This window comes from Pristiophorus japonicus, chromosome 8 (assembly GCF_044704955.1).
Source record: "Pristiophorus japonicus isolate sPriJap1 chromosome 8, sPriJap1.hap1, whole genome shotgun sequence".
In the NCBI taxonomy this organism is placed as follows: domain Eukaryota; kingdom Metazoa; phylum Chordata; class Chondrichthyes; family Pristiophoridae; genus Pristiophorus; species Pristiophorus japonicus.
This window is the reverse complement of record NC_091984.1, coordinates 182374807-182401807: the sequence shown is the minus strand read 5'-3', so window position 1 is coordinate 182401807 and position 27001 is coordinate 182374807. Positions and strand designations below refer to the sequence as shown.

The following is a 27001-nucleotide window of genomic DNA, read 5'->3' as shown; positions in this document are numbered from 1 at the left end:
TCTTTCCTTGTATTCATGTGTCTATCTCTTTTTCTATTTATCTAACTCTCTAGCCCTGTATATACTTCTCACTCTATCCTTCCCTGTATTTATCTATATTTCTCCCTTTCTGTATCTCATTCTCTATCTCTCCCTCTATTTCTCTCACTAATTATCACTGTCTCTACCTATCTTTATATCACTCTCTCCCTTTATCTGTTTCATTCCCTTTATTTCTCTCCATCTTACTATGTAGTTATCGCTCTATAATTATCTCAGACTGTCTCTCTCCCTTATTTTTATCTCTTCGTCTGTAACACATTTCGCCCCGCATTTATCTAAAGCGTTCTCACGCTCTCTCTGTCTTGCATATTGTATTTATCACAACCTGTCTCTTTCTCCCTATATTTATCTCTATCATCTATTTGTCTCTCCCAGTGTTCCATTCCTCATATCCTCTATATATGTTTATCTCAGGCTCTCTATTTATCTCTCATATATCCCTGCATTTATCTCTTACTCCGTCTTGTATCGAGCTCTCGCCCTCTATTTACCTATCCCAGTCCCTCCCTGTCTGTCTACCCAGGATGGGGACACCAGCTATGTACCAATGAGCGCCCTGCAATGTGCAGGTGTCAGATTCCGTCAGAGGGTTGTGGACGCGCGTTGGGTATCACTTTGAGTCTTGCTCGCAATCCGCAGCATCATGTCTCCGGCTGCATCCTTGTGAAGTATGGGCTCATCGTCCCCGGCGGAGCGGGGCAGCAGCAAGAAAGCGATCAGCAAGCCGGACAACAGCACCGTAGTCCCGGGGCAGCAGCTGGCCACCGCCGCCACCTCACAACAGACCTCGAACGGGTGGTTCTTCCTCTCGGACACGACAAGACACCGAGAAGGGCGGCGGGAGCTGCTTATACGGGGACTGGGCCACGCCACCTCGATCCCGTCCAGGGTGCGGGAGGCAGGTCGATGGGACTCGGTGCAGTCCGTGTGCTGAGCCGGGATCGGAGCCGATCGCGTTAAGAGCAAGTCCGCCCAGCGCAAGCGGAGCTATGGCGGCTCTGTGGCTGCAGGAGTTCCAGCAGGGCGACGAGCCCCGCCACTCCTACGGCGTGGACGAAGCCGAGCATCATCACAACAGCAACCGGCCGAGACTGTCGCTTTCACCGCCGCCCATTCATCCGGCTCCGCTCCTAACTCCTCCAGGGCTTGGCGGCAGCGCTAGCCTCCTGTACGACGAACACTTCCCGGTGCTGGCGGCCGACCGGCAAGAGGGTTACGGCGAGGAGGAGGCAGCCGGTAACCCCGGCATCGAAGACCTGCTCTCCCAGATACGGCAGAAGGATAGCGATCTCATCCTTGCGGCCAAGCTCGGCAAAGCCTTACTGGAAAGGAACCAGGAACTCAGCAATCAGTTCGAGATAATGCAGAGAGAGCTCACCGACAAACTGGAGGTAAGGGAATGGGGCTGGGGCTTTCTTGAAGAGAACCGTGCAGTCCAGTTCAGAGCCTATCAGCCCCTGCTTTCCTCATCCAGCCCCTGCTTTCCTCATCCAGCCCCTGCTTTCCTCATCCAGCCCCTGCTTTCCTCATCCAGCCCCTGCTTTCCTCATGCAGCCCCCCCTCCCGCTTCGCCATCGCAGCCCCCCCTCCCGCTTCGCCATCGCAGCCCCCCCTCCCGCTTCGCCATCGCAGCCCCCCCTCCCGCTTCGCCATCGCAGCCCCCCCTCCCGCTTCGCCATCGCAGCCCCCCCTCCCGCTTCGCCATCGCAGCCCCCCCTCCCGCTTCGCCATCGCAGCCCCCCCTCCCGCTTCGCCATCGCAGCCCCCCCTCCCGCTTCTCAGCGCCCCCCTCCCGCTTCTCAGCGCCCCCCCGCTTCCCCATCTCAGCCTGCCCCCGCTTCCCCATCTCAGCCCGCCCCCCCATCTCAGCCCGCCCCCCCGCTTCCCCATCTCAGCCCGCCCCCCCGCTTCCCCATCTCAGCCCGCCCCCCCGCTTCCCCATCTCAGCCCGCCCCCCCCCTTTTCCCATCTCAGCCTGCTTCCCCATCTCAGCCCCATCTCCCCCATCCAACCCCATCTCAGCTTTTACTTCCCATCCAAGCCTATCCCAGCTCTTCCCATCCAAGTCCATCCCAGCTCCTGCTTTCCCATTACCTTGTATTTGTATTTCAGCTCAATTTAGTTAAGCTTCCCAGTTCATGGCATTCAACTCCTATGGACATTATTCCACCAGCCATCTCTCCCATTCCATCCTCTCCTATCATTGTTTCCCATCCCAAACCATTGTGTCCAATTCTACCCTAATTATCACGCTCAGTTCATGCGTGACACATCCTACCTGCTGATGTTACGACAGAGTATTGATGATCCTACGTCATTTGATTCTCCCGGAACTCCACGGTACGGAACCTAATTCAAGAATGTCGAAAACACAGGTGTTGTCACGAGTTTTCACTAAATGTTTCTCGGAAATGTCAGAGAGCGACAGACCAAATGTATTTTTGTACCTGACTTTAGTAACTATTAAGTTAGAATTTGCAAGATACAAACCTAACCCAGTGAGCTATATCGGGTCGCTTGCACCTTTAGGCACAGGATCGATCCTGGGCTCAATGTGATTTGGAAGAGCGCATTGATTGATGACTCGCGGCCTTTTGCAGGCTAAAGCTCACTAAAGTGCTTTGGACGTGGTTGGACTACCGATATAATGCTGATCTGTAGCGTTAGGCTCTTTACTGCTCGACGCATTTGCGAGATGGGATATTTCTCCTCTGAATCGGTTCTGAGTCCATACTGCCGTGGTGATGGCGGTCAAACTGTTACAGGCCAATGATGCATGAAATCTGCATAGGGTCCCAGTCCATTACATTAATTTTTGTCGAACAATCTAAATGGATGCGTCTCATAATCTCTACGAATTGGTTCACTGCACAACCCCAGCCAAGCTGTCTCTTCCTGCTCCAGAACATGCAATACTGCTGGTGATACGCTAGGACACTGAAATGCAACAACATTTTACTTGTTTGGAAATTAGTTGTCTTAGTTTCGAATAGAGGTAACTCAAGAACACCCCATGTAATGAAAGTGGGTCAATATAAAACCCCTTCTCCATTTAGTCAGGGTGTTAGGCAGTCATGATGCTACTTGGGCATTTATTTTTCAGCAACCCCTTCTTTCTCTAGTCAGTGCGGATTATTGGGTATATCAAAGGAAGGATGCAGAGTAAATTCCTTTTTGTGACCAGACACACTGAACAATCTGCCTTTCTATAGCACTTATCACACATAAAGTCGCTATACAGGACAGAAGGAAAAAAGTTGGCAAAAAGATTCTTGAAAGCATGGAGGGAGGTGGCAATGTGGAGAGATTTAGGGAAGATATTCCAGAGGGCAGGGACATGGTGACTGAAAGACAAGATGCCAATGTTGGAGCATGGAATGAGGGTTGCACTGGATTAGGAAGAGAAGAGGGTGTGCCTGGGAATGTACAGATGGATCAGGTCACTGAAATAGGATTAGGAGAGGGCATGAAGAGAAGTGAAGGAGTTTCTTTACATCTATTCAGTGGGGCACAAGGAGCTAGTAGAACTTGGGAAAGACAGAAGTGACGGGATTCTGGAACCTTGCACAGGTACAGACAAGGGCCATAGCTTTCTGCATGATTTAATGTTTGTGGGAGGTGGAGTCTGGCATGCCAGCAAAGCAAGTATGATGAAGTTTGGGATCGAGCAATGCACCTCTGGATTTAGCCCAAGGTGTCAGCCAGGGGGACTGATGTTGTCAGGGCTGGAGTATGTAAGTGCTGGGGGAGCTGAAGAGGGTGGCTTTGGTTTGTAATTCAACATGAAGATGGAAGAAATTTTGACTCATCTAGTTCTTAATGTTGGTGTGGAAATGGAGTCTGATGACAATCTCGGGATCAGTAGAGGAAGGACTAAGGCTGACCTTAGTGTCATTAGTGTACACGTGGAAGTTGTCACCATGTTTCTGGGTGGTGTCATTGAATGGTAGCATATAAACGATGAAGGTGAGAGCACTGCAGATGAAGAATATGCAACATTAAAAAGAAAATACCAACATAAGTTCAAATCCAATAAATCAGACATAGGATTTACTTAGAATGTGAGCATGTTTAGCTACTTTTCTGAGCTATAGAACCAGCATTTGTTTCTACAAACTAGTTGTCCAAATTTTGGTTGTTACTCATATAATCTAAGACTCATCCACCCTGAACCATGTATCTTCTCCATCAAAGTATCAAAAGTATGAGCCGGAGATATTATTTCCACTGACCTGTACTTCAGCATTTGACTCTGCGGGACTGATTTTCCTTTGCTCTGTGCCCTGGGTACACCTTTTCCACAGTAACAAAGCAGAGGCTGGATCGATGCCCCTTTGCATTTCATATGTACTAACAGAGGCCTCCCCAAAGGAAGGGAGGGGGTGTCACTCCTAAAATAGGTAGAAACATTCAAATATTATGCTAATGAGGTGTAAGTGATGTTGGCATGCCTCCCATCTAATTTTCCTGGGTCTCTGCCTGGTAGAGGCCCAAATGCAACAGTGCTGTCTCAGTGGAGGATCAAGAAGGGGCTGCCAACAAACTCCTTTCATCTCCTCGTTCTATCCACAAAGATTATCAAAACTGGAGACCTCTCGGCTGCTGTTCTTGGATAGAAATACCTGAAGTTGGTGGCAATTACCATTACTGCTGGCCTCTGGAGTAAATTTTCCTCTGGCACTTTAGGCTGCAATTCCTTCCTAGAGACGTTCCTGTGCCAGGGGAATGTTGAGACCATGGTAATGACTTAAGCTTGCAAATACAGGCAGTTTCAAGCCCCTTCAGATGCAGCACACTTCGCATGTATTGCGCATGACTTACATTCAGGCAGGGGGAGGTGTAAAATTGGCCTTAATGAGTTCCCATGCTCCTAGGCACTCTTTTCAGTCCTCAATCCCAATCAGGATTATCCAACACTAGAACATTTGGGCAGTAAATTTTCCCAACTCAATTATCTCCTGATCAAGGACTGAAAATGCGACCTAGCAAAATGGAAAACTATGGACCACTTGGTTCTGAGAGCCTTTAGCTGAAATAAACGCTATAGGGTCCAGTCTCCAACCCATGCTTATAAGTGGAGAAGAGTTTGTAGTGTTTGGAGGCAAAAGAGGGAGAAATGAACCACCTTGCTCCCTCTTTTCCCTGCTCAACATTGGAAATATACTTTACATTTTCTTTATCTCTTTTTTTATTCAGATGTCCTTCCTACATTCTTGCCCATTTCTCAGCCAAGTGTGTGCCATATAAACAGTGCAGTCAGTTTATTTCAGTCCAAATATGTGCAATATGAACAGTACACTCAGTCTCTCTGTCCATGTGTGTGGACTGTGAACAGTAGGTTCAGTTTCTTTCAGTGTGCAGTGTAAACAGTACACTGTTACACTTAGCTGTATGTACTGTCCTCTGCAGATATTTTTTTCTGATAATTTGTACAACATTTTGTAAGTATTTAAGTTGGTCATTCAGTTCATGATGTCACAGTCCAATTGGCAATGCAGTAGCTTCCAATGTTTTGTGTGGTCTCCTTGAATCTTCAGCTGTGCATCCTCCAACCTCTGCGCCTCAAAATGAGTGGTGGGTGCATTGTGATCAGGATGAGCAGCAGTATTTGCATAAAGACTGGCAATACAGTGAGTGGTGTAACAAATGCAGGTCTTGCCAGGGAGCCACAATTGAGGTTTGCAAGTGATGTTGTTGAGTATCCTTGGTCGACAGTGTGATTTAGATGTAGGGAAAATGTTATGGTAGAAGTAAAATAAATCCTCTCTAACACAGACTTTAGAAGGATTATGCTGTATTGTTTCTGTGCTAATCAGAGAAACCTGTAAATAATATAGATTACTTCCAAGATTGTAATCTATTGCTGGACATTGCTACCAGTAGAGGCAATGAGAGATATATATTATTGGAGAAAATATGGGGATAATATATTGGAGATGGTTTCAGAGATAGGGAGATATTAACATATTGATACAGCAGAGAGGTTTTATATTTATGTAAATTAAACGATTAATTTTCTGAGTTCTGTGACAATAGTTTGAACTTTAGAATATCCTCGTCTGAAATCCCTATACGACCTTATAGAATTACTACGTAAAGGGAAAAAGGTCTCCCGCAGCACAGAAAACAAAGCGTAGACAATACAGAATTTGTAGGTAAGTGAGATGGTGGATAAATAAACTATATTATTAGCTCAGTGTCAGATAAGGCATGTTGTTGTAATATGCTTCAAAACCACTTGCTGTTGTAAAAAGTAAGAACTTGCATTTATATAGCACCTTTCCACAAAGCACATTTGAAGTGTAGTCCCTGTTGTAATGTAGGAAAATGTGGCAACCAATTTGTGCACAGCAAAGCCCCACAAACAGCAATTAGATAGATGACCAGATAATCTGTTTTAGTGATGTTGGTTGAAGGATAAATGTTGGCCAGTACACTGGAAGCTCTCCCCTGTTTATCTTTGAATACTGCCATGGGATCTTTTATGCCCATGTGAGATGGAAAATGGGGTCTCTGTCTAATGTGTAATTTTAAAGACAGCACCTCTAGCCCTGTCAGTACTGTACTGGAATGTTAGCCTAGATTAAGTGTTTGATTTTCTGGAATCGGGTTTGAACCCACTACCTACTGACACTACCATTGAGCTGTTGAAGAGTAGAGATTGGGAGAAAGAGCACATACCATTCTTTATATGATGCTCTCAGTGTGTCATATCTCTGCCATAAAGGTCTTATAAGAACCTAAGAATTAGGAACAGGAATAGGCCATCTAGCCCCTCGAGCCTGCTCCGCCATTCAATAAGATCATGGCTGACCTGGCCGTGGACTCAGCTCCACTTACCCGCCCGCTCCCCGTAACCCTTAATTCCCTTATTGGTTAAAAATCTATCTATCTGTGACTTGAATACATTCAATGAGCTAGCCTCAACTGCTTCCTTGAGCAGAGAATTCCACAGATTCACAACCCTCTGGGAGAAGAAATTCCTTCTCAACTCGGTTTTAAATTGGCTCCCCCATATTTTGAGGCTGTGCCCCCTAGTTCTAGTCTCCCCAACCAGTGGAAACAACCTCTCCGCCTCTATCTTGTCTATCCCTTTCATTATTTTAAATGTTTCTATAAGATCACCCCTCATCCTTCTGAACTCCAACGAGTAAAGACCCAGTCTATTCAATCTATCATCATAAGGTAACCCCCTCATCTCCGGAATCAGCCTAGTGAATCGTCTCTGTACCCCCTCCAAAGCCAGTATATCCTTCCTTAAGTAAGGTGCCCAAAACTGCACGCAGTACTCCAGGTGCAGCCTTACCAATACCCTGTACAGTTGCAGCAGGAGACCTCCCTGCTTTTGTACTCCATCCCTCTCGCAATGAAGGCCAACATTCCATTCGCCTTCCTGATTACCTGCTGCACCTGCAAACTAACTTTTTGGGATTCATGCACAAGGACCCCCAGGTCCTTCTGCACCTTAGTAGCTCAGAATCTCTCAGCACTTTACAGTACTAATCGGTTTTGCATGTCCAGTACCCTATGCTTGCGTATTGTCAGTGAGATCTTGGGGCCAGCACTGTGGACAGTTACATTGCATCATAATACTTAGAATCCTCAATCTTGCAAAGTGTATCATGTGTCAATCCAAGGAAAAATAACACCATAAATGAAAGCTGTTTGTGTCAACAGTATCTTTCCATGTATAACATTTTTGAGGTGTGCCTGTCCTACTTCAGATATTACACTATCACACATGCATAACATTAAAAAAAGAGAAAATCAATCATGTTCAATCTATGGGAAACTTTCCAAGGAATAGAAAATATCTTATAGTTGGCCTCAGGGCATTGCTGTTAAATTGGACCTTCTCAAAGAGGCTGCAACTAAAGGAATCCTAAATGGAGAATAATTCCATTGTCATGCACCTTATTGGCAAACAAAGGTTAGTGTATTTGATTAAAAGAAAGAAAAATACTTGCATTTATATAGTGCCTTTCACGACCGCCAGATATCTCCAAGCGCTTTACAGCCAATGAAGTACTTTAATGAAGTACTTTTTTGAAGTGTAGTCACTGTTGTAATGTGGGAAATGCAGCAGCCAATTTGCACACAGCAAGCTCTCACAAACAGCAATGTGATAATGACCAAATAATCTGTTTTTGTTATGTTGATTGAGGGATAAATATTGGCCATGACATGTGACCTGCAGAGGATTCGGAAATGTAACAATTGGTTTCCATTTTTTTTAGAAACCTTTTAAAATTATTTGTTGACATAATTATCTGAAAGGATGTTGGGAATGATTCATTTGATTGTGTCCCATTAGATTGTACCAGCATGGAGAGCATCAATATGAATGGGGGCAGCATATAGTTTCTCACGGTATTGTTGCCCCTCTTCATTGCTGGATCTGTGGTCTCGAGCCCTGCTTATTTGGCTTGGGGGAAGACAGCAGCTGCCATAGGGCCCAAGTTTCGAGCCGCGCCTAGAACGGCGCAGTCCCGACCTGGACGCCCGTTTTTCGCGGCACAAAGTGCGCCTAAAAAAACCCTCCAGATTCTCCACCTCCCTGCAGGTCCTCTGGCCCTCGGCGCAGCGCAGCAGGAGCTGTAGGGGGCGGAGCCAGGTCCCTGCGCTGAAAACAGTGCCGGGATCTCTGCACATGCGCGCTACAGTGGGCGCGCATGTTCAGTAGCTCCAGGCGCCCAAAACTGTGTGGGAGGGGCCGAAGCACGCAGCCCCTAGCCCTGGCCGAATGGGCTCACTGGGGCTGCGTGGATAAGGCTCCTCCCACGGCCAGCTCCTGCTTCCTCCCGACCCGACTCGACTCCCGCTTCCCGCCACCGGACCCGACAACAACACCCGCTCCCCCCCGCCACTGGACAGGACCCGACACCGACTCCCGCTGCGCCCCCCCGCCCCTGGACCGGACCCGACCCGACTCCCCCGGCATCCCCCCCGCCCCCGCCTCCGGACCGGCGACGCCGACCCGACTCCCGCTCCCCCCCCCCTGCCTCCGCCTACGAATCCGACACCGACCTGACCCCCGCCTCCCGCTCCCCCGCCCCCCCCCCGGCCCCCGCCTCCGGAACTGGATCCGACACCGACCCGACTCCCGCTCCCCCCCGCCCCCGCCTTTGGACTGGATCCGACCTGACTTCCCTCCCCCTGACCTGACCTCCCTCTCCCTCCCCCCGACCTGACCTCCCTCCCCCCCGACCCGAACCGAACCGACCTCCCTCCCACCAACCCCCCGACCTGCGCTCCCCCCGACCCGACCCAACGCCACCTACCTGTAAATCTGGTGCTGGGGACGGGCCCTGCCCGAAGTCTCGGGCCCGTCCCGTTCAGCCTCCCTCCCCCAATCTCCTTCCCCCCCCCCTCCCCCCCAAAGGGAAAGGAAGAGGATAGAAGAAAGGAGACGAAAATTGAGAAGGAAATAAGGTTAGAAGGAAAAAAAGAAAATTGAGAAGGCCAAAAAACTTGACGCACCCACATCTCAAATCTCCTTCCCCCCCTTCCCCAATCTCCTTCCCCCCCTCCCCAATCTCCTTTCCCTCCCCCAATCTCCTTCCCCTCCCCCAATCTCCTTCCCCCCTCCCCAATCTCCTTCCCCCCTCCCCAATCTCCTTCCCCCCCTCCCCAATCTCCTTCCCCCCTCCCCAATCTCCTTCCCCTCCCCCAATCTCCTTCCCCTCCCCCAATCTCCTTCCCCTCCCCCAATCTCCTTCCCCTCCCCCAATCTCCTTCCCCTCCCCCAATCTCCTTCCCCTCCCCCAATCTCCTTCCCCTCCCCCAATCTCCTTCCCCTCCCCCAATCTCCTTCCCCTCCCCCAATCTCCTTCCCCTCCCCCAATCTCCTTCCCCTCCCCCAATCTCCTTCCCCTCCCCCAATCTCCTTCCCCTCCCCAATCTCCTTCCCCTCCCCAATCTCCTTCCCCTCCCCCAATCTCCTTCCCCTCCCCCAATCTCCTTCCCCTCCCCCAATCTCCTTCCCCTCCCCCAATCTCCTTCCCCTCCCCCAATCTCCTTCCCCTCCCCCAATCTCCTTCCCCTCCCCCAATCTCCTTCCCCTCCCCCAATCTCCTTCCCCTCCCCCAATCTCCTTCCCCTCCCCCAATCTCCTTCCCCTCCCCCAATCTCCTTCCCCTCCCCCAATCTCCTTCCCCTCCCCCAATCTCCTTCCCCTCCCCCAATCTCCTTCCCCTCCCCCAATCTCCTTCCCCTCCCCCAATCTCCTTCCCCTCCCCCAATCTCCTTCCCCTCCCCCAATCTCCTTCCCCTCCCCCAATCTCCTTCCCCTCCCCCAATCTCCTTCCCCTCCCCCAATCTCCTTCCCCTCCCCCAATCTCCTTCCCCTCCCCCAATCTCCTTCCCCTCCCCCAATCTCCTTCCCCTCCCCCAATCTCCTTCCCCTCCCCCAATCTCCTTCCCCTCCCCCAATCTCCTTCCCCTCCCCCAATCTCCTTCCCCTCCCCCAATCTCCTTCCCCTCCCCCAATCTCCTTCCCCTCCCCCAATCTCCTTCCCCTCCCCCAATCTCCTTCCCCTCCCCCAATCTCCTTTCCCTCCCCCAATCTCCTTTCCCTCCCCCAAAGTAATCTAAGAATAACCTAATGATTAAATTGTTTCAAAGATTAGAAAAATATATCTCTTTCACAAAGCTATTAAGTCCAATATTGGTGCTATGAAACCTTGTAAGTGTAATTTGGGTTGACGATCTCATTGTATGGCAGACTGCACTGTGAGGGTATTTTGGGTTAATGTACCTATCTAATGGCAGAATGCTTTGCGACCCACCACAGTGATCGTAGTTTGGACTGCGATCCCGATTACAGAATGCTACAAGATCAGACAAAATGTGATAGTTTGGATTAATGTTCTTGTCTATTGACAGTATTGTAGGATGCTGCACTGTGAAGATGGGGGTTCATGATCCCATGTCCTGGCAGAATGCTATAGGACCCACACTGTGAGAATGGTTTGGGTTTGTGTTCTATGTACTGGCAGAGTGCTATAGAACCCCACTGTGAGGGTGGTTAAGGGGTCACGTTCCTGTGTAATGTTTGTGAAATTGAAGAATTTTCTTTCCATTATAAAGTAAGACTTGCATTTATTTAGTGCCTTTCACGGCCACCGGACGTCTCAAAATATTTTACAGCCAATGAAGTACTTTTTGGAGTGTAGTAACTTGTAATGTGGGAAATTGCAATTATTGTTGTACTGTTGTAATTATTCAACATTACAACCTTTTCTTGGGCTCTTACTAAACATTCACTCACCTACACAAACAAGCAGGGAATAAATTACCAAGGCAGTGATGATGATGTAGATAGTTATAAGGAGTAATTTTGTATTGATGGTGATAATGATCGTACTTATCTATAATCAGATTGTAAACTAATCCTAATATGCTTGTTTAGACACTTTAAAGTGATTTTTCTTAATACGATTATTAATATTCCTAAATGATCATTGTTGCTTTGAACTTTCCTTGCTGTTTCATCTGAGTTCTAAATATGGACTTTTGCACATTCTTTCTCTTCCTTGCATACTGATGGTATTCAAATTAACATCATCTCCTACTCATTCTTTTTTAGACCTCAAAACGATGGAACTCCCGATCTTACTTTCCTTCTATTATCTTTAGACTTTCAAAGTCCAAGCTTGATTATCACCAAATTGCCGCTGTTTCATTTATGTCATTTTCATTACCATTATTATGAGCATTGATGGTATCCTGCATCACAGGCTCTAGCTCTTTATTGGGGTTTTCAAGTTTTTTTTAAAATTATGGATTTAAGTTTATATTAAATTAATTTTAACTTTGCTAATTTTTAAAATAAAACTGTTTTAACGCGTAGGCAAACCCTGATCTTCCAGCATTTCCCTCCCATTTCTGTCATTTCAATTCCTCAAGTCCTCTGCCCTAATAAAATTTCAGCTCTTTTGCTTTTGGATGCCTTTTATAGTTAATTGATAATTTAATGTAGCTAATTTCATTTAGTCCACAACAAAATAACCATTCTGGACAAATGATGGCCCAGAATTTACGGCCCCGAAGTATGCTTTGCACAAGGATATTGCGATCCTTGTATCGAGAACGTTGGGTTTTTCAACCTTCAATTCAAATCAATGGACGTTAGTGGGGATCCCCTTGTTCGAATACTGTGACATCATCAGGCTGTCTAAGCAGCCAATCAAAGCACAGAATTCTCACGGACAGCAAACAGGGAAGTGAGTGAGCTCTTAAAATTCTAACTTAAAAAAAAAATGTCAGCAAAACAAAGATGGGGCTTTTGCATGGGGAAAAGGCAAACATGAAATAAAGAGGGACAAATTAAAAAAAAAACTTTTCTTTGAAAAGTTTCTTAAAAATTTTAAATTGTAATGGCCCAGAAATTGCGATCGGAGGCGTCCCGCGAGCGGGGGCCTCCAACCACAAAAATTTCTACATAAGTACCTGGTAGTCCCATAGGTTTCGAGGCTTGCGCTCCTGGACCTGTACACGAAGGCCTTCATAGGGGCATACATATCCCAGGAGCGTCAGGGTTTCGTATGCATCAATGGGATCGCGATGGTTTAAATTAAGAGCTATGATTATAGATTAAAAACTATACATATAAATTGAGTGATATTTCAAAACTTGAAAATCTAATTAGTTAAATAAAATACAATTGAGATGACAGGGCAGGTGATGTGTTGCAGCTGTACCTTGTGGGAGCTGGTAGATACCAGTGTGATCCACAGCAACCACATCTGCAGTAAGTGTCTGCAGCTCGAGGAACTTCGGCTCAGAGTTGATAAGCTGGAGTCCAAGCTTCGGACACTGCAATGCATCAGGGAGGGGGAGGTTTACCTAGACTCTTTGTTCTAGGATGCAGTCTCACCCCTTGGGTTAAATACTTAAAATTTGGTCCGTAGTCAGGGACAGGAGGGTGTGACTATGAGTGAGGCAGATATGGGGATCCAGAAGGTAGCATTGGAGGAGCCTCAATCCTTGCACTTGTCCAACAGGTACGAGGTTATTTCAACCTGTGTGGACGAGAGCAGGGACTGCAGGGAGGATGAGTAAACTGACTACAGCACCATGGTACAGGGGGCCATTCAAGTTGGGGAAAGAAAAAGAAATATAGTCGTGGTAGGGGACAGTATAGTTAGAAGGATAGATACTGTTCTCTGTAGCCACGAGCGTGAGTCCAGAAGACTGTGTTGCCTGCCCAGTGCCAGGATTAAGGACATCTCCTCGGGGCTGGAGAGGAACTTGGAGTGGAAGGGGAAGGATCCAGTTGTCATGGTCCACGTAGGTACCATTGACATAGGTAGGACTAAGAAAGAACATAAGAAATAGGAGCAGGAGTAGGCCACCTGGCCCCTCGAGCCTGCTCCGTCATTTAATAAGATCATGGCTGATCTGATCATGGACTCAGCTCCACTTCCCTGCCCGCTCCCCATAACCCTTTATTCCCTTACCGCTCAAAAATCTATCTATCGACGCCTTAAATATATTCAATGACCCAGCTTCCACAGCTCTCTGGGGCAGAGAATTCCATAGATTTACAACCATCAGAAAATAAATTCCTCCTCATCAGTTTTAAATCAGTTCTGAGATTATGTCCCCTAGTTTTAGTGTCCCCTAGTTTTAGTTTCCCCTATGAGTGGAAATATCCTCTCTGCATCCACCTTATCGAGCCCCCTCATTATCTTATATGTTTTGATAAGATCACCTCTAATTCTTCTTAACTCCAATGAGTACAGGCCCAACCTACTCAACCTATCTTCATAAGTCAACCCCCTCATCTTAGGAATCAACCTAGTGAACCTTCTCTGAACAGCCTCCAATACAACTATACGGAGACCAAAACTGTACGTAGTACTCTAGGTACTGTACAGTTGTAACAGGACTTCTCTGCTTTGATACTCTATCCCTCTTGCAATAAAGGCCAACATTCTATTTGTCTTCCTGATTACTTGCTGTACCTGCATACTAACTTTTTGTGTTTCATGCACAGGTGTCTCTGTATTGCAGCTCTTTGCAATTTTTCTCCATTTAAATTATAATTTGCTTTTCTACTTTTTCTGCCAAAGTGGATAGCCTCACATTTTTCCACGTTATATGCCATCTGCCAAATTTTTGCCAAATCACTTAGCCCGTCAAAATCCCTTTGCAGATTTTTTGTGTCCTCCTCACAATTTGCTTTCCCACCCATCTTTGTATCATCAGCAAACTTGGCTATATTACACTCTGTCCCTTCATCCAAGTCATTAATATAAATTGTAAATAGTTGAGGTTCTGCTGAGGGAGTATGAGCAGCTAGGGGCTAAATAAAAAAGCAGAATCACAAAGGTAATAATCTCTGGATCTACCTGAGCCACAAACAAATTGGCATAGGGTCAATAAGATCAAAGAATTGAACGCATGGCTCAAAGATTGGTGTGGGAGAAATGGGTTTCGATTTGTGGGACACTAACACCAGTACTGATGAATGAGGGAGCTGTTCCGGTGGCACGTGCTTCATTTGAACCATACTGGGACCAGTGTCCTGGTGTATTGAATAACTAAGGGCTGCAGATAGGACTTTAAACCAAATAGTGGGGGGAGGGTTCAGGTGATGGAGGAAATTTAGAAAGTTAAAGAGAAAGGACAAGGCAATAGTGCAGGGTAACAATAAGGGTAATGGTAACCAGAGTGTGACAAGAAGGGGCTGAACATACAAACATAACACCAGCAAATAGGGTCAGAGTAGGAAAAAATGGGAAAAGACATTAAAGGCTCTTTATCTGAAAGCACACAGCATTCGAAACAAGATAGATCAATTGACAGCCCAAATAGAAATAAATGGTTATGATCTGAGAGCCGTTGCAAGGTGACCAAGGCTGGGAACTGAATATTCAGGAATACTTGATATTTCGGAAGAATAGGCAGAAAGGAAAAGGAGATGGGGTAGCTCTGTTAATAAAGGATGAGTTCAGTACAGTAATGAGAAATGATCTTGGATTGGAAAATCAAGATGTAGAATCAGTTTGGGTGGAGATGAAAAATACTAAGGGAAATAAGTCACTGATGCGAGTACTCTATAGGTCCCCTAACAGTGGCTACTCTGCAGGACAGAGTATAAATCAAGAAATAAGTAAGAAAGGTACTGCAATAATCATGGGCTATTGTAATCTTCATATAGATTGGACAAATCAATTTAGCAAAGGTAGCCTTGAGGACGAATTCATAGAGTTTATTCATGACGGTTTCTTAGAACAATACGTTGTAGAACCAACCAGAGAATAGGCTATTTTAGATCTGATAATGTGTAATGAGACAGGATTAATTACTGATCTCATTGTAAAGGATCCTCTAGGGAAGAGTGATCATAACATGATAGAATTTCACATTCAGTTTGAGGGTGAGAAATCTGGGTCTGAAACTAATGTCTTATACTTAAATAGAGGCAATTATAAAGGTATGAAGACAAAGTTGGCTAAAGTGGACTGGGAAAATAGATTAAAAGGTAAGACAGTAGATGAGCAGTGGCAGGTATTTAAGGAGATATTTCATAACTCTCAACAAAGATATATTCCATTGAGAAAGAAAGACTCTACGAGAAAGATGAACCATCCGTGGCTAACTAAGGAAGTTAAGGATGGTATCAAATTGAAAGAAAAGGCATGCAATGTTGCATAATTGAGTGGTATGCCCGAAGATTGGGAAATTTTTAGAAACCAGCAAAGGATGACTTAAAAAAAAAAGAGAGAAAATAGATTATGACAGTAAACTTGCAAGAAATATAAAAACAGCCAGTATGAGCTTCTACAAGGATATAAAAAGGAAGAGAGTAGCTAAAGTAAATGTTAGTCCCTTAGAGGATGAGACTGGGGAATTAATAATGGGAAACAAGGAAATAGCAGAGACTTTGATCAAATAATTTGTATGTATCTTCACAGTAAAAGACACTAAAAGCATCCCAATAATAGTAGATAATCGAGGGGCAAAAGGGACGGAGGAACTTAAAATGATCACTATAACTAACGAAAAAGTACTTGGCAAACTAATGGGACTAAAGGCTGACAAGTCCCTTGGACCTGATGGCCTGCATCCTAGAGTCTTAAAAGAAGTGGCTGCAGAAATAGTGGATGCATTGGTTGTAATCTTCCAAAATTCCCTAGATTCTGGAAATGTCCCAGTGGATTGGAAAGCCGCAAAAGTACTGCCCCTATTCAAGAAAGGAGTAAGGCAGAAAGTAGGAAACTATGGGGTCAAGTTTCGGCCTGAGTTGCTCCTATTTTTTTGGAGCAACCGGTTTAGAATGGAGTATCTTAGAAATTGCAATTCTCGGCATTTAATTTGTTCCAGTTCTAGTCATTTAGAACAGTTTCATTTTGGAACAGATTTTTTTTTCAAAAGGGGGCATGTCCGGCCACTTGCGCCTGTTTTGAAAGTTTAGGTAGTGAAAACTTACTCCAAACTAACGTAGAATGGAATAAGTGTAGATTTTTGTACGCTCAGAAAAACCTTGCCTACACTTTACAAATCAGGCGTAGGTTACAAATCAGGCGTAGGGAACGGGGCGGTGGGGGGGGGGGGGGCGGTGGAAGGGAAGTAATTAAATTCTACAAGCATTCAACAGTCTTACTTGTACAAATAAAGAGCCATCCTGAATAAAAAAATTATAAACAAAGCAAAGACAAAATATTGAATATTCCTACCTGTGAGAAGCAGCAGCAGCCTTCGAGCTGCGGTGCTTCAGGCAGGCCTTCCTTCCATGTAGGAGACAGAGACGGCGTCAGTGGCTTGACGGCAGCCGAAGACACAGCAAGCAAGCAGCCTTCGAGCTGCGAGGGAAGCTGAGGCCATTCGGCCACGGGATAGGGATGGCGGCAGTGGCTGACAGCGGCCGAAGACACAGCAAGCAGCCTTCGAGCTGCGAGGGTAACTGAGGCCATTCGGCCACAGGATAGGGGCGTCGGCAGTGGCTGACGGCGGCTGAAGATACAGCAAGCAGCCTTCGAGCTGCGAGGGAAGCTGAGGCCATTCGGCCAGGGACAGGGTGAGGCAGCCAGATAGCCAGGTTGAAACTTAAATTTGCAGAATGGGTGCTGCATTGTCAACACCACGGATTATGCAATGGTTCGCCAGCAATTCACTGCGTAGGAGAGAATTGATTAGAGCTCACCGCACCAGGAACATCATAGCCCGTAGGCTGATGGGCAGGAGACCTTACCCATGTCAGCAATATCGAGCCAGGCGCTCGTACCTGGACATGAGCGAGGCTGATTGTGTCAAAAGGCTGCGTTTCCGCAGAGAAGTTGTCGCTGAGATCTGTGATATGCTGAGAGCAGATTTGCAGCCCAGAAGCAGAACGCCAACTGCCTTGTCTGTTGAAGTGAAGGTAACAGCTGCACTTGCCTTCTATGCCTCAGGATCGTTTCAGGCTACAACTGGAGATGTGTGCGCCATCTCTCAATGTGCAATACATGCCTGCGTTTACCAGGTCACGGCTGCACTGTATGCGCAGAGGAATGACTTCATCAATTTCCCAATGACCGCACAAGCGATCTATGAGAGGGCTGTGGGCTTCTTCAGGATTGCCGGCTTCCCAAAGGTACAGGGCTGCATTGATTGTACCCACATAGCCTTGCTAGTACCTGTGGAGGATTCCGAGCAATACAGGAATAGAAAAGATTTCCACTCCATCAATGTGCAGCTCGTGTGTGACGACAAGCAGCGCATCATGTCAGTCGATGTGAGATACCCTGGCAGCACCCATGATGCGTTCATCCTACGCGACAGCGTTATATCTGACATGTTTGAGCAGCAGCCAGAATGGCAGAGCTGGCTACTGGGAGACAAAGGGTACGGCCTGACCACCTGGCTCATGATGCCCCTACGCGTGACACGGACAGAAACTGACCGTCAATACAACATGGCGCACATTGCGACGTGCAGCATCATTGAGAGGACCATTAGCATATTGAAACAGCATTTCCAATGCCTGGACCATTCCGGAGGCCACTTGCAATACTCTCCTCAGATTGTCGGTCACTTCACTGTTGTGTGCTGCATGCTCCATAACTTAGCCATCATGAGGCAGCAGGAGCTGGTAGTGGAACCAGAAGACCCACGTGAGGGTCCACTGCATGATGATAGTATCACGGAAAAGCAGGGTGTGGATGATGACGACGATCAGGAAAGCATGCAAGTGCCTGATGCCAAAGCACGAGGTCGGAGGAGGGCCGTCCATCGTGCTCCTTTAACGATTGCTCGAGCCCTGCGCCAGCAGCTCATCCGTGAACGCTTCAATTACTGATGCCTGAGGGCTCTGCGACCGCTGTTGCGCATGGACATGTTTATTCTTTGCAGTTGTTCCTACGTTGTGTTGTGTTAATGGAAGATGAATCAGTTTTAATGAAAAAATATTTTATTGAAAAGTTAACATCACTAATAAAATATTTGTTGTCTCAAACTTTACTTTTTCATATGACTCTTGAAGATCACTTATAAACTTGTAAAGTTACAAAAGTTACAAAACAATTTCAATGTGAAAAATCTTACACTCTTAAAATCACTTAAACTTCAAGATCACTTTTTAGATGCAAAATTAAATAAGATACAAAATGAGAGAATATTTACACTATAAGATCATTTAAAAACCCTAAGATCACTTAGAAGTTGTAAAGTTACAAAACTTACAAAACAATTTCAATTTGAAAAACGTTACTACAGCTACATCAAGAACAAGAACAAAAGAAGTAAAGAAAGGCTGCAACCATCTCTCATCCACATCTCAGTGAATGTTCACTTCTTTATGGGGGTGTAATTTGATTGGCGGGGCTGTGTGCCCTTATTGCAGCAGCTACCTCCCTGACGACCTGTGCCGTCACTTGCATGCCCTCCCTGACGGCCTGTGCCGTCGATTGCACTCCTTTGGACATTCCCTCCCTAAGTTCCCGTGTCATCACTGCTATTTCTCCTGTCAGGACCATCACCTCTTCACCCACTGCACTGACGCTACTGATGAGTGATCGGGTAAACTCATTGGTTTCCATACCCAATGCCACAACCTGAGCCGCATCTGTTGAATGCTGCATCTCAGGAGAGCGTGTCTCCAATCTCCTTCTCCTCTGCCTGGGTCTGCCTCGCGGCACCACTACACTGGGAGGCGCGGGCACGGACGGTGGGACGCTCGGTGTTCCAAATGGCACCACTACACAGGGAGGCGCGGGCTGGGACGGTGGGACGCTCAGTGTTCCAGACGACAGCACTCGAGTGCGAGCCGTGGGCTGGGATGGTGGGTAAATGGTTGTGAACTGCTCCATTATATCACCAGCACCACTGGGACCCGCAATGTCGGAATCAAAACCATGGAAGGTGGAACCAGTACCTATGCAAGGGGTTGAAACTCTGATGCCCCTTAATGGGGGCTCACAAACATTAATTTGGAAGCTCTCCCCTGTCATCGCCGCCATCATCCAGTCTGGATCATCCGCATCTGTTGTACTGGTTCTTGTTCTGTATCTTCAGGATCCTCAGGGTTGGCAGCAGCAGCATCATCATCATCATCATGTTCTGCAAAATACACCAGAACAGTCAAATGCTTAACAGCAAGGGAGGGGGCAGGATGGATGGCATGAGTACTCTCACACATAGCAGGCCAGGCAGCAGGTTGATTTGAAGGGCCACGATTCATTTTCAGGACTTACCCTCTTCCTTGCGTGCGGGCCCAGCTTTTCTCCATGTACGACTCATCATAGCAGCTACCCTCTGTTCCAAGGGTGTCAGTGGATGCAGATTGGGCGTGCCTCCTCCTGTTCGAGTTACTTTCCTTTTGTTGGGGGCCAATTTCTTCCGCAAAGCGTAAAATATAACTTTTTACAGAGTGCGTCTTTCTGCAGGGTGGGACATACAGATAGTCACGTTACAATTACGATTACATTAAAAATGGAAAATATTACTTGCACTAACTACTTGACCAAGGTCGTACCATTTCTTTTTACACTGGCTTCCAGATCTCATGGTATGCACCACTGCGCAGTAATCTTCTGCAACTTGGTTCCAGCTTTTCTTCATTTCTTTAGGTGGCACTTTTATGCGACCTCTGTTGCTGGTATCTAGCTCCTGCCATCTCTGCTCAATGACGTTGACTAATATCTCCACTTCCTCATGCAAGAAATTCTTTGTTCTTGGTGGACGTTGTTCCATTGCTGTATTGAATTGACACTCTTACTTTTCAAAACACACACTCCTTAATTTGCATGCACCAATGCAGCACCTGTTCTGGAAGTTTAGCAGTCCATCCTTGCTCTGCCCACCAACATTCCACACCCCGATCGCTGACGGGGCCATTCTTTAAAGCAATGTTAAACAACTTCTGTGTGTTGGAGCTGCTGTCAGTTACAATAAATCTTTAATTGTCTGAAAAGCAGTACTCACTGATTTCAGCAGGTGATTTATTCAACAGGGCTGCTAAAAGCATTCCTTCAGACACAAAAAAAAAATCACCAAAATTCAAAACCAAGCCTTTCCAGGGGTCCACGAGACGGGTCCACGAGACAAATCAACACTTTTCTTTAAGTCGCTTTAAAAATGGCCGAGTGCCAATGTTTCTGGGCTAGTGCGCGTGCGCAGGGCTGTCAGCACGACGTTGCCCCATTTAATTTAGCCCCGCCCCCCTCCACTTACAGAATCGGCGCGACTCTTTGGCTCCACCCCCCACTGCTGTGTGCGCACCGCGCCGAGCTCCCAGGGACCAGCAAGGAGCCGGAGAATTAAGAGGTATTTTTCTGTCGCACTTTTAGACGCGGAAAATGGGCGTCCATAGCGGCCCGAAACTTGACCCCTATGTGCCAGTTAGCCTAACATCTGTCATTGGGAAAATGCTGGAATCCATTATTAAGGGAGTAGTAGCAAGACAGTTAGAAAATCATAATACAATCAAGCAGGTTCAGTATGGATATTAACATATAAGATATTAACAATAAGAACATATCAGAGTAGGGGTATTCGCATTCGACGACGATGGCTTGGAGTTCGGCCTCCAAGTGTGCGCAGACCGCGGTGTACGAGAGCATGGGCCTTACACTAAACATCCGTAAGACAAAGGTCCTCCACCAACCTGCCCCCCACCACACAGCACTACCCCTCTCCCCCCCCCCCCCCCCCTGCCCCCGGTTATCAAAATCCACGATGAGGCCTTGGACAACGTGGACCATTTTCCACACCTCGGGAGCCTACTGTCAACAAGGGCAGTCATCGCCCTCAGTGTGCCAGTGCAGCCTTCGGTAACCTGAGGAAGGGAGTGTTCGAAGACCAGGACGTCAAACCCGGCACCAAGCTCATGGTCTACAGAGCAGTGGTGATACCCGCCCTACTATATGGCTCAGAGACATGGACTACATACAGCAGGCACCTCAAAACACTGGAGAGGTACCACCAACGCTACCTCCGCAAGATCCTGCAAATCCATTGACAGGACAGGTGCACCAACGTCCGTGTTCTCGCTCAGGCCCACATCCCCAGCATCGAAGCACTGACCATGCTCGATCAGCTCCATTGGACGGGCCACATCGTCCACATGCCTGACACGAGACTCCCAAAACAAGCACTCTACTCGGAGCTCCGACACGGCAAGCGAGTCCTAAGTGAGCAGAGGAAATGCTTCAAGGACACCCTCAAAGCCTCCTTGACAAAATGTAACATCCCTACCGACACCTGGGAATCCCTGGCCCAAGACCACCAAAAGTGGAGGAAAAGCATCTGGGAAGGCACTGAATACCTCAAGTCTCTTCGCCGAGAGCAAGCTGATACCAAACATCGACAGCAGAAGGAGTGCATGGCAACCCACTCACCTGTGCCTTCAACCACCATTTGCCCCACCTGTGACGGAAAAACATAGAAAAATAGGTGCAAGAGTAGGCCATTCAGCCCTTCGAGCCTGCACCGCCATTCAATAAGATCATGGCTGATCATTCCTTCAGTACCCCTTTCCTGCTTTCTCTCCATACCCCTTGATCCCCTTCACCATAAGAGCCATATCTAACTCCCTCTTGAATATATCCAGTGAACTGGCATCAACAACTCTCTGCGGCAGGGAATTCCACAGGTTAACAACTCTCTGAGTGAAGAAGTTTCTCCTCCATCTCAGTCCTAAATAGCCTACCCCTTATCAAAGACTGTGTCCCCTGGTTCTGGACTTCCCCAACATCGGGAACATTCTTCCCGCATCTAACCTGTCCAGTCCCGTCAGAATCTTATAAATTTCTATGAGATCCCCTCTCACCCTTCTAAACTCCAGTGAATAAAGGCCCAGTTGATTCAGTCTCTCCTCATATGACAGCCCAGTCATCCCTGGAATCAGTCTGGTGAACCTTCGCTGCACTCCCTCAATAGCAAGAACGTCCTTCCTCACGACTAGGAGACCAAAACTGATACAATATTCCAGACTGTAGATCCGCATTGGACTCTTCAGTCATCTGAGAAATCATTTCTAGTGTGGAAGCAAGTCATCCTCAACTCCGAGGGAGTGCCTATGATGATGATGATTCCTAGTCATACTTAATGATGATTCCATACAGAACCACCATAAATATGAATGGGTATACCCCCTAAAAACACAGAAGCTCTGAAAGTAACTTTTTAAAAATTGCGTATTTCAAATTAATAAAAGTGGAATTTAATTAATTATTTAAAACAAAAATGTAATTATTTGAAAAATCAATTTATATATTTTAACGGGTCTAAAAATAAACTTATCTTATTTAACAGGATTTTAAATGTTTAAATTCATTTTTTTAAATGTATTTTTCTGTACTTTAAAACTCTTCTGCTGATAAAAGCATGCCTTACGCCTACTTTTTTTCAGACGCAAGAAGTTGAAGGACATTCGCTGGGCAGGAGTTGAACAAATAGCCCAACTCTCCACCCGCGGAGGCCCTTTTCTTCCGGATGCGATGGATCTGTCCAGAGATTTCGTGACAGATCGCAAGTTCCGTGTTTAGGCGCATGCGTTTCGCATACATAAACCCAGAACTTGTGGGGACCCCATGGGTGCGTGCGCACCTCGTATGCACCCGTGGGGAGTGCGATTTCAGGGCAATTAAAATGGACATATTTCACAATGGACAAAATTAAAGTTAGTTTCCCAGGACCTTAACATTTGTTTAGCTGTAATAACGCTATCAAAACTCCAGTTACACCTAATCCCTTTGGGTCTAATCTTTAGTGAGGAATTTAACAGCGTACTTGCTGCAGAAGAGCTTATGTTTTCATCAGTTTCATATAATTTGGCTGATTACTCAGATTGCGGGCTCTGTGGGGTGGGGGCACAGTGCAGCCTGTATCGGAACTGTCAATGACTGACACTAACTTCAGGATTTGCACATGTGCCAAATCCCGAAGTTGCGGTCAGTTTCAAAGGTGGAATGGCGGCGAACTCCAGGCCAATATCCTCCACCCTTCACAGCACGGCCTTTATTAAAAGGGGCGAAAATTAAAAGTGAAGTAGGTCACTCAGCCCATTTCTGCTGTTCCTGGCATTTGGAGCTCTGCTGCAGCACAAATTGCAATGTAAATCCAATTTGGTTTACAAGTCGTTGAAATTAAATCTTTACTTACGTGAAATGAAAGCGATTTATTTTTTTTTTTTTGCTCTCTTTGCTGTTTGTATTGCAGCCATACTAGTGTGGCTGATATTACAGCTGTTAATGTCGGGGGTTGGAACCATTTCTGAAACAGTGCATATTTGTGTGGGAGATGTGACGTGGTGCCGCGGAGCAGGGAGAGAATTCCACACTTGGGGATGGCAAAGAAAATAAAGCTACTGCAAAGCAACCTTATAAATCCTGACTTAGGTGAATCAACGACATAACTCCATAGAGCTACACAGCATGTAACCATCTTGCTGCTGAATGGAAAAGAACACCGTCTGGCTACACATTGGGTGTAATGTATGCACCTGTGAACATGCTCCCAGGTTTGTGCAGCTGTTGCCACGCCATGGCGCACCATCTTGTCGTCCAGAGGAGGCGGGGTCCCCAATGGAGTTCTCTCTACGCGGGAGTCCTCCCTTTATTGATTGAGGACTTGGCCTGGAGGGTGTTGCACGGGGCAGTCGCGGCAATAGGTTTTTAAGTCGGTTCACGGACCCCTCGGCAGCCTGCAATTTCTGCGGCCTGAAGGAGTCTGTGTTCCATGTTTATGTTCAGTGCGTGAGGTTGCAGCCCCTCTTCAATTATTTAAATAATTATTTAAACTGCTCCTCAAATTCTGGTTGCACTTCAGTCCCACACTCCTGATGTTTGGGCACCCTGTGCTGAGGGGAGCGGGCAGGTCGGAAGGCCTCCTCGTAGGACTGCTGCTGGGCATGGCCAAGGTGGCCATTAACCGGTCCAGACAGCGGGCGGTCGAGGGGGTCGTTCAGCCCGACTGCCTGCCTCTCTTCCGCAGTTACGTTCAAGCCAGAGTGTCCCTGAAGATGGAGCACGCGGTGTCCACCGGTACGCTCGTGGCCTTCCGTGAGAGACTGGAGTGCATCATTACCCCTGGCAACCAAATTTAAATTTGAACCAGTTGACTGTCTAAAGTTTAATTTGTGTAAGTTTGCCAGTTTTAGTGCCTCCTCTTTTAGCCAGGGGGCATTTGATTTAATGTTTTATTGTTTTACAGATACAACAAAATAGTTGTTGTGAGCCTGAAGTATGAATTGGTAGTGTTCAGTTTCATTGTTAAATCTTTGCCAATAAACCAGCTAGTTCTTACAGCTAATGTGTAGCTATGAATTCTTAAGCAAAGAACCCATGAAGCAAATACACTACATTGGGTAACCCTCATCCTGTGAATGAACAGGAACTTTGTGGTTGCACAGTGAGTAATAATAAACAGGAATCTTCTTTCTCATTTTGTATGTTTGTATTTTAGGTATAAAATGGGTTTAGACCTTTTTTGTGAACTGTTCAGAATCTTGTTTTGCCAATATCTTTATTTTTCCATTTTGGCTGATTTCAAGTGAGGTTCTGTCAGCTTTAATGTCACAGGGCAGAGAAGGAGCGGAAGATAGGAGAATCTTTATTCAATAGTGGAATTACCTGATCGTTGGAAACCCTATAAAGTGTCCACTGTTTTACCCTGGATATAATAACTAGTTAACAAAATACAGTAGCAAGTGGATTCCAATTGCAATTGTGTCCAACATCACTCTCCGGCTGTGCATTAAAGACTATGACCTCCTGTTTAGAGTGGGATTGGGTGCTGAATGAGATGCTTAGAGCAATTTCATACAGTTCTATATTATAAACAAGGTTCCAGGCATGTAATGTCATGGCATGAGCTACTTGCCTTCTGTCCCTGTCTGACTGCTATAGTGGAAATCCCCAAACTGCGATTTGTATGATAGAATTTTAAAAAATGGAATGGATTTTGTCAGTTTCATTTTTTGCAACTCCGTCATGGCTCTAATTGCTTTTCATTCCACTCAAAAATGAGATCTAGGAATGTGTAAAAGAGAGAGATGGACTAATGGGATTTTGGGACGGAGAGAAAGGTTCTCTGCAGGGTGTGTGTGCCATGCTCTATTTTCACATTCCCCAGTACTTTGCCGCATGTTTAGTTTGTTCTCCTTCTGGGACTTCTTAAAATAATGTCAGTAAATTGTGGCCTTTCTTGTGCCTGAAAATTCAACAGTGTATCATATTTTCAAACAATTATTTATTATTATACTTTGTTTATACAGGTAAACAGTTATTATACTATGTGCGCATACTAAATTATGTGCTACATTTAAAAAGTCATCTGTTGCAGCATATGCTTAAAACCTGGGTCGTGCAGAGATCCGTGATATTAGCCACTGCTTGTCAATTAGAAAGAATTGTTTCACAAAGATCCAAGAATACTCCAGGTCAACTACATCCAGATCCTACCGTGTGACTGAAATATGTCTGTGAGCACTTTTGGATCCCCTGTTATTCATAAAATCGTCACCGAGATCTCTTCTGAGTCTCTGCACAAGCAATAACTTATCCTCGATGCTTTCAATCTACACCCTGCTTCTCTTCACTAACTTCTCTGCCATCCTGCCTTCATTTAACTTCACCATTCATGTAAATGTCTCGATCTACCTCCATAACCTTGACATCTCGCATGGCCTTACCATTTCTGAGCACTCGATCGGCAATAAAAGAAAGACTTGGATTTTATATTACACCTTTCACGACCACCTGACATCTCAAAGCGCTTTACAGCCAATGAAGTACTTTTGGAGTATAGTCATTGTTGTAATGTAGGAAAAGTCTATTGCAATGTAGGAAATAAGGCTATTTCTGACCACCTCCTTGGCTTCCTTACCATCCACATCTCGTTGCCTCTTCCAAATATACTAGCTTGAACATCTGCCTTAGGGGAAAAAAAGTCCTCTCTTTCCCACCCTGCCAATGCCTCCCCCCCCCCCCCCCCCCCCTGCCCCGCACTATAAACAGGTCCCTTATGGAGATTTCAAACTCCAACTCCCTCTCATACAAAAGCAAAATACTACGGATGCTGGAAATCTGAACTCTGTTTCTCTCTCCACAGATGCTACCTGACCTGCTAAGTATTGCCATCATTTTCTGTTTTTATTCTAACTCCCTCTCCTCTGGTCCCCTATCCATTAGAATGTCAATGCCACTGTTAACCTGCTTTAAAGTTCCCTGACTTCTGACTTCGAAGCCCATGTCCCAACCAAGTCATTTGCTGTCTCCCACCCCAATAGGTCCCACTGATACAGTTCCCATCTTTAATCCTTAAAGTCTGAGGGTCACAGAATTCAGCATACTTGATGCAGAACTGACCTTATCATCCACTGTTAAATCTGGTTTAATTCCACCAAGCATTACCAAGTTTCCTTCTCCACAGCCAAATTCTCCAATTCCAGGATTGTTTTGGAGGGCAAGAACAATGCACAACTCCTTTTCTGTATGACAAACTAGCTTAAGCACCCTTCCCCCAACTCCTC

General features: G+C 46.2%; 1 protein-coding gene across 1 annotated transcript in view; it reads left to right on the top strand.

Moving 5' to 3' along the window:
* Window positions 1-639: 639 nt before the first annotated feature.
* Window positions 640-27001, top strand: part of LOC139268859 (BICD family-like cargo adapter 1) — a 114355-nt gene continuing 87993 nt past the window's right edge. Inside the window, exon 1 of the mRNA XM_070887644.1 lies at window positions 640-1433. Within this exon, the coding sequence (XP_070743745.1) occupies window positions 1032-1433 (402 nt within the window). The 5' untranslated portion in view covers window positions 640-1031. The remainder of the gene's footprint in view (window positions 1434-27001) is intronic.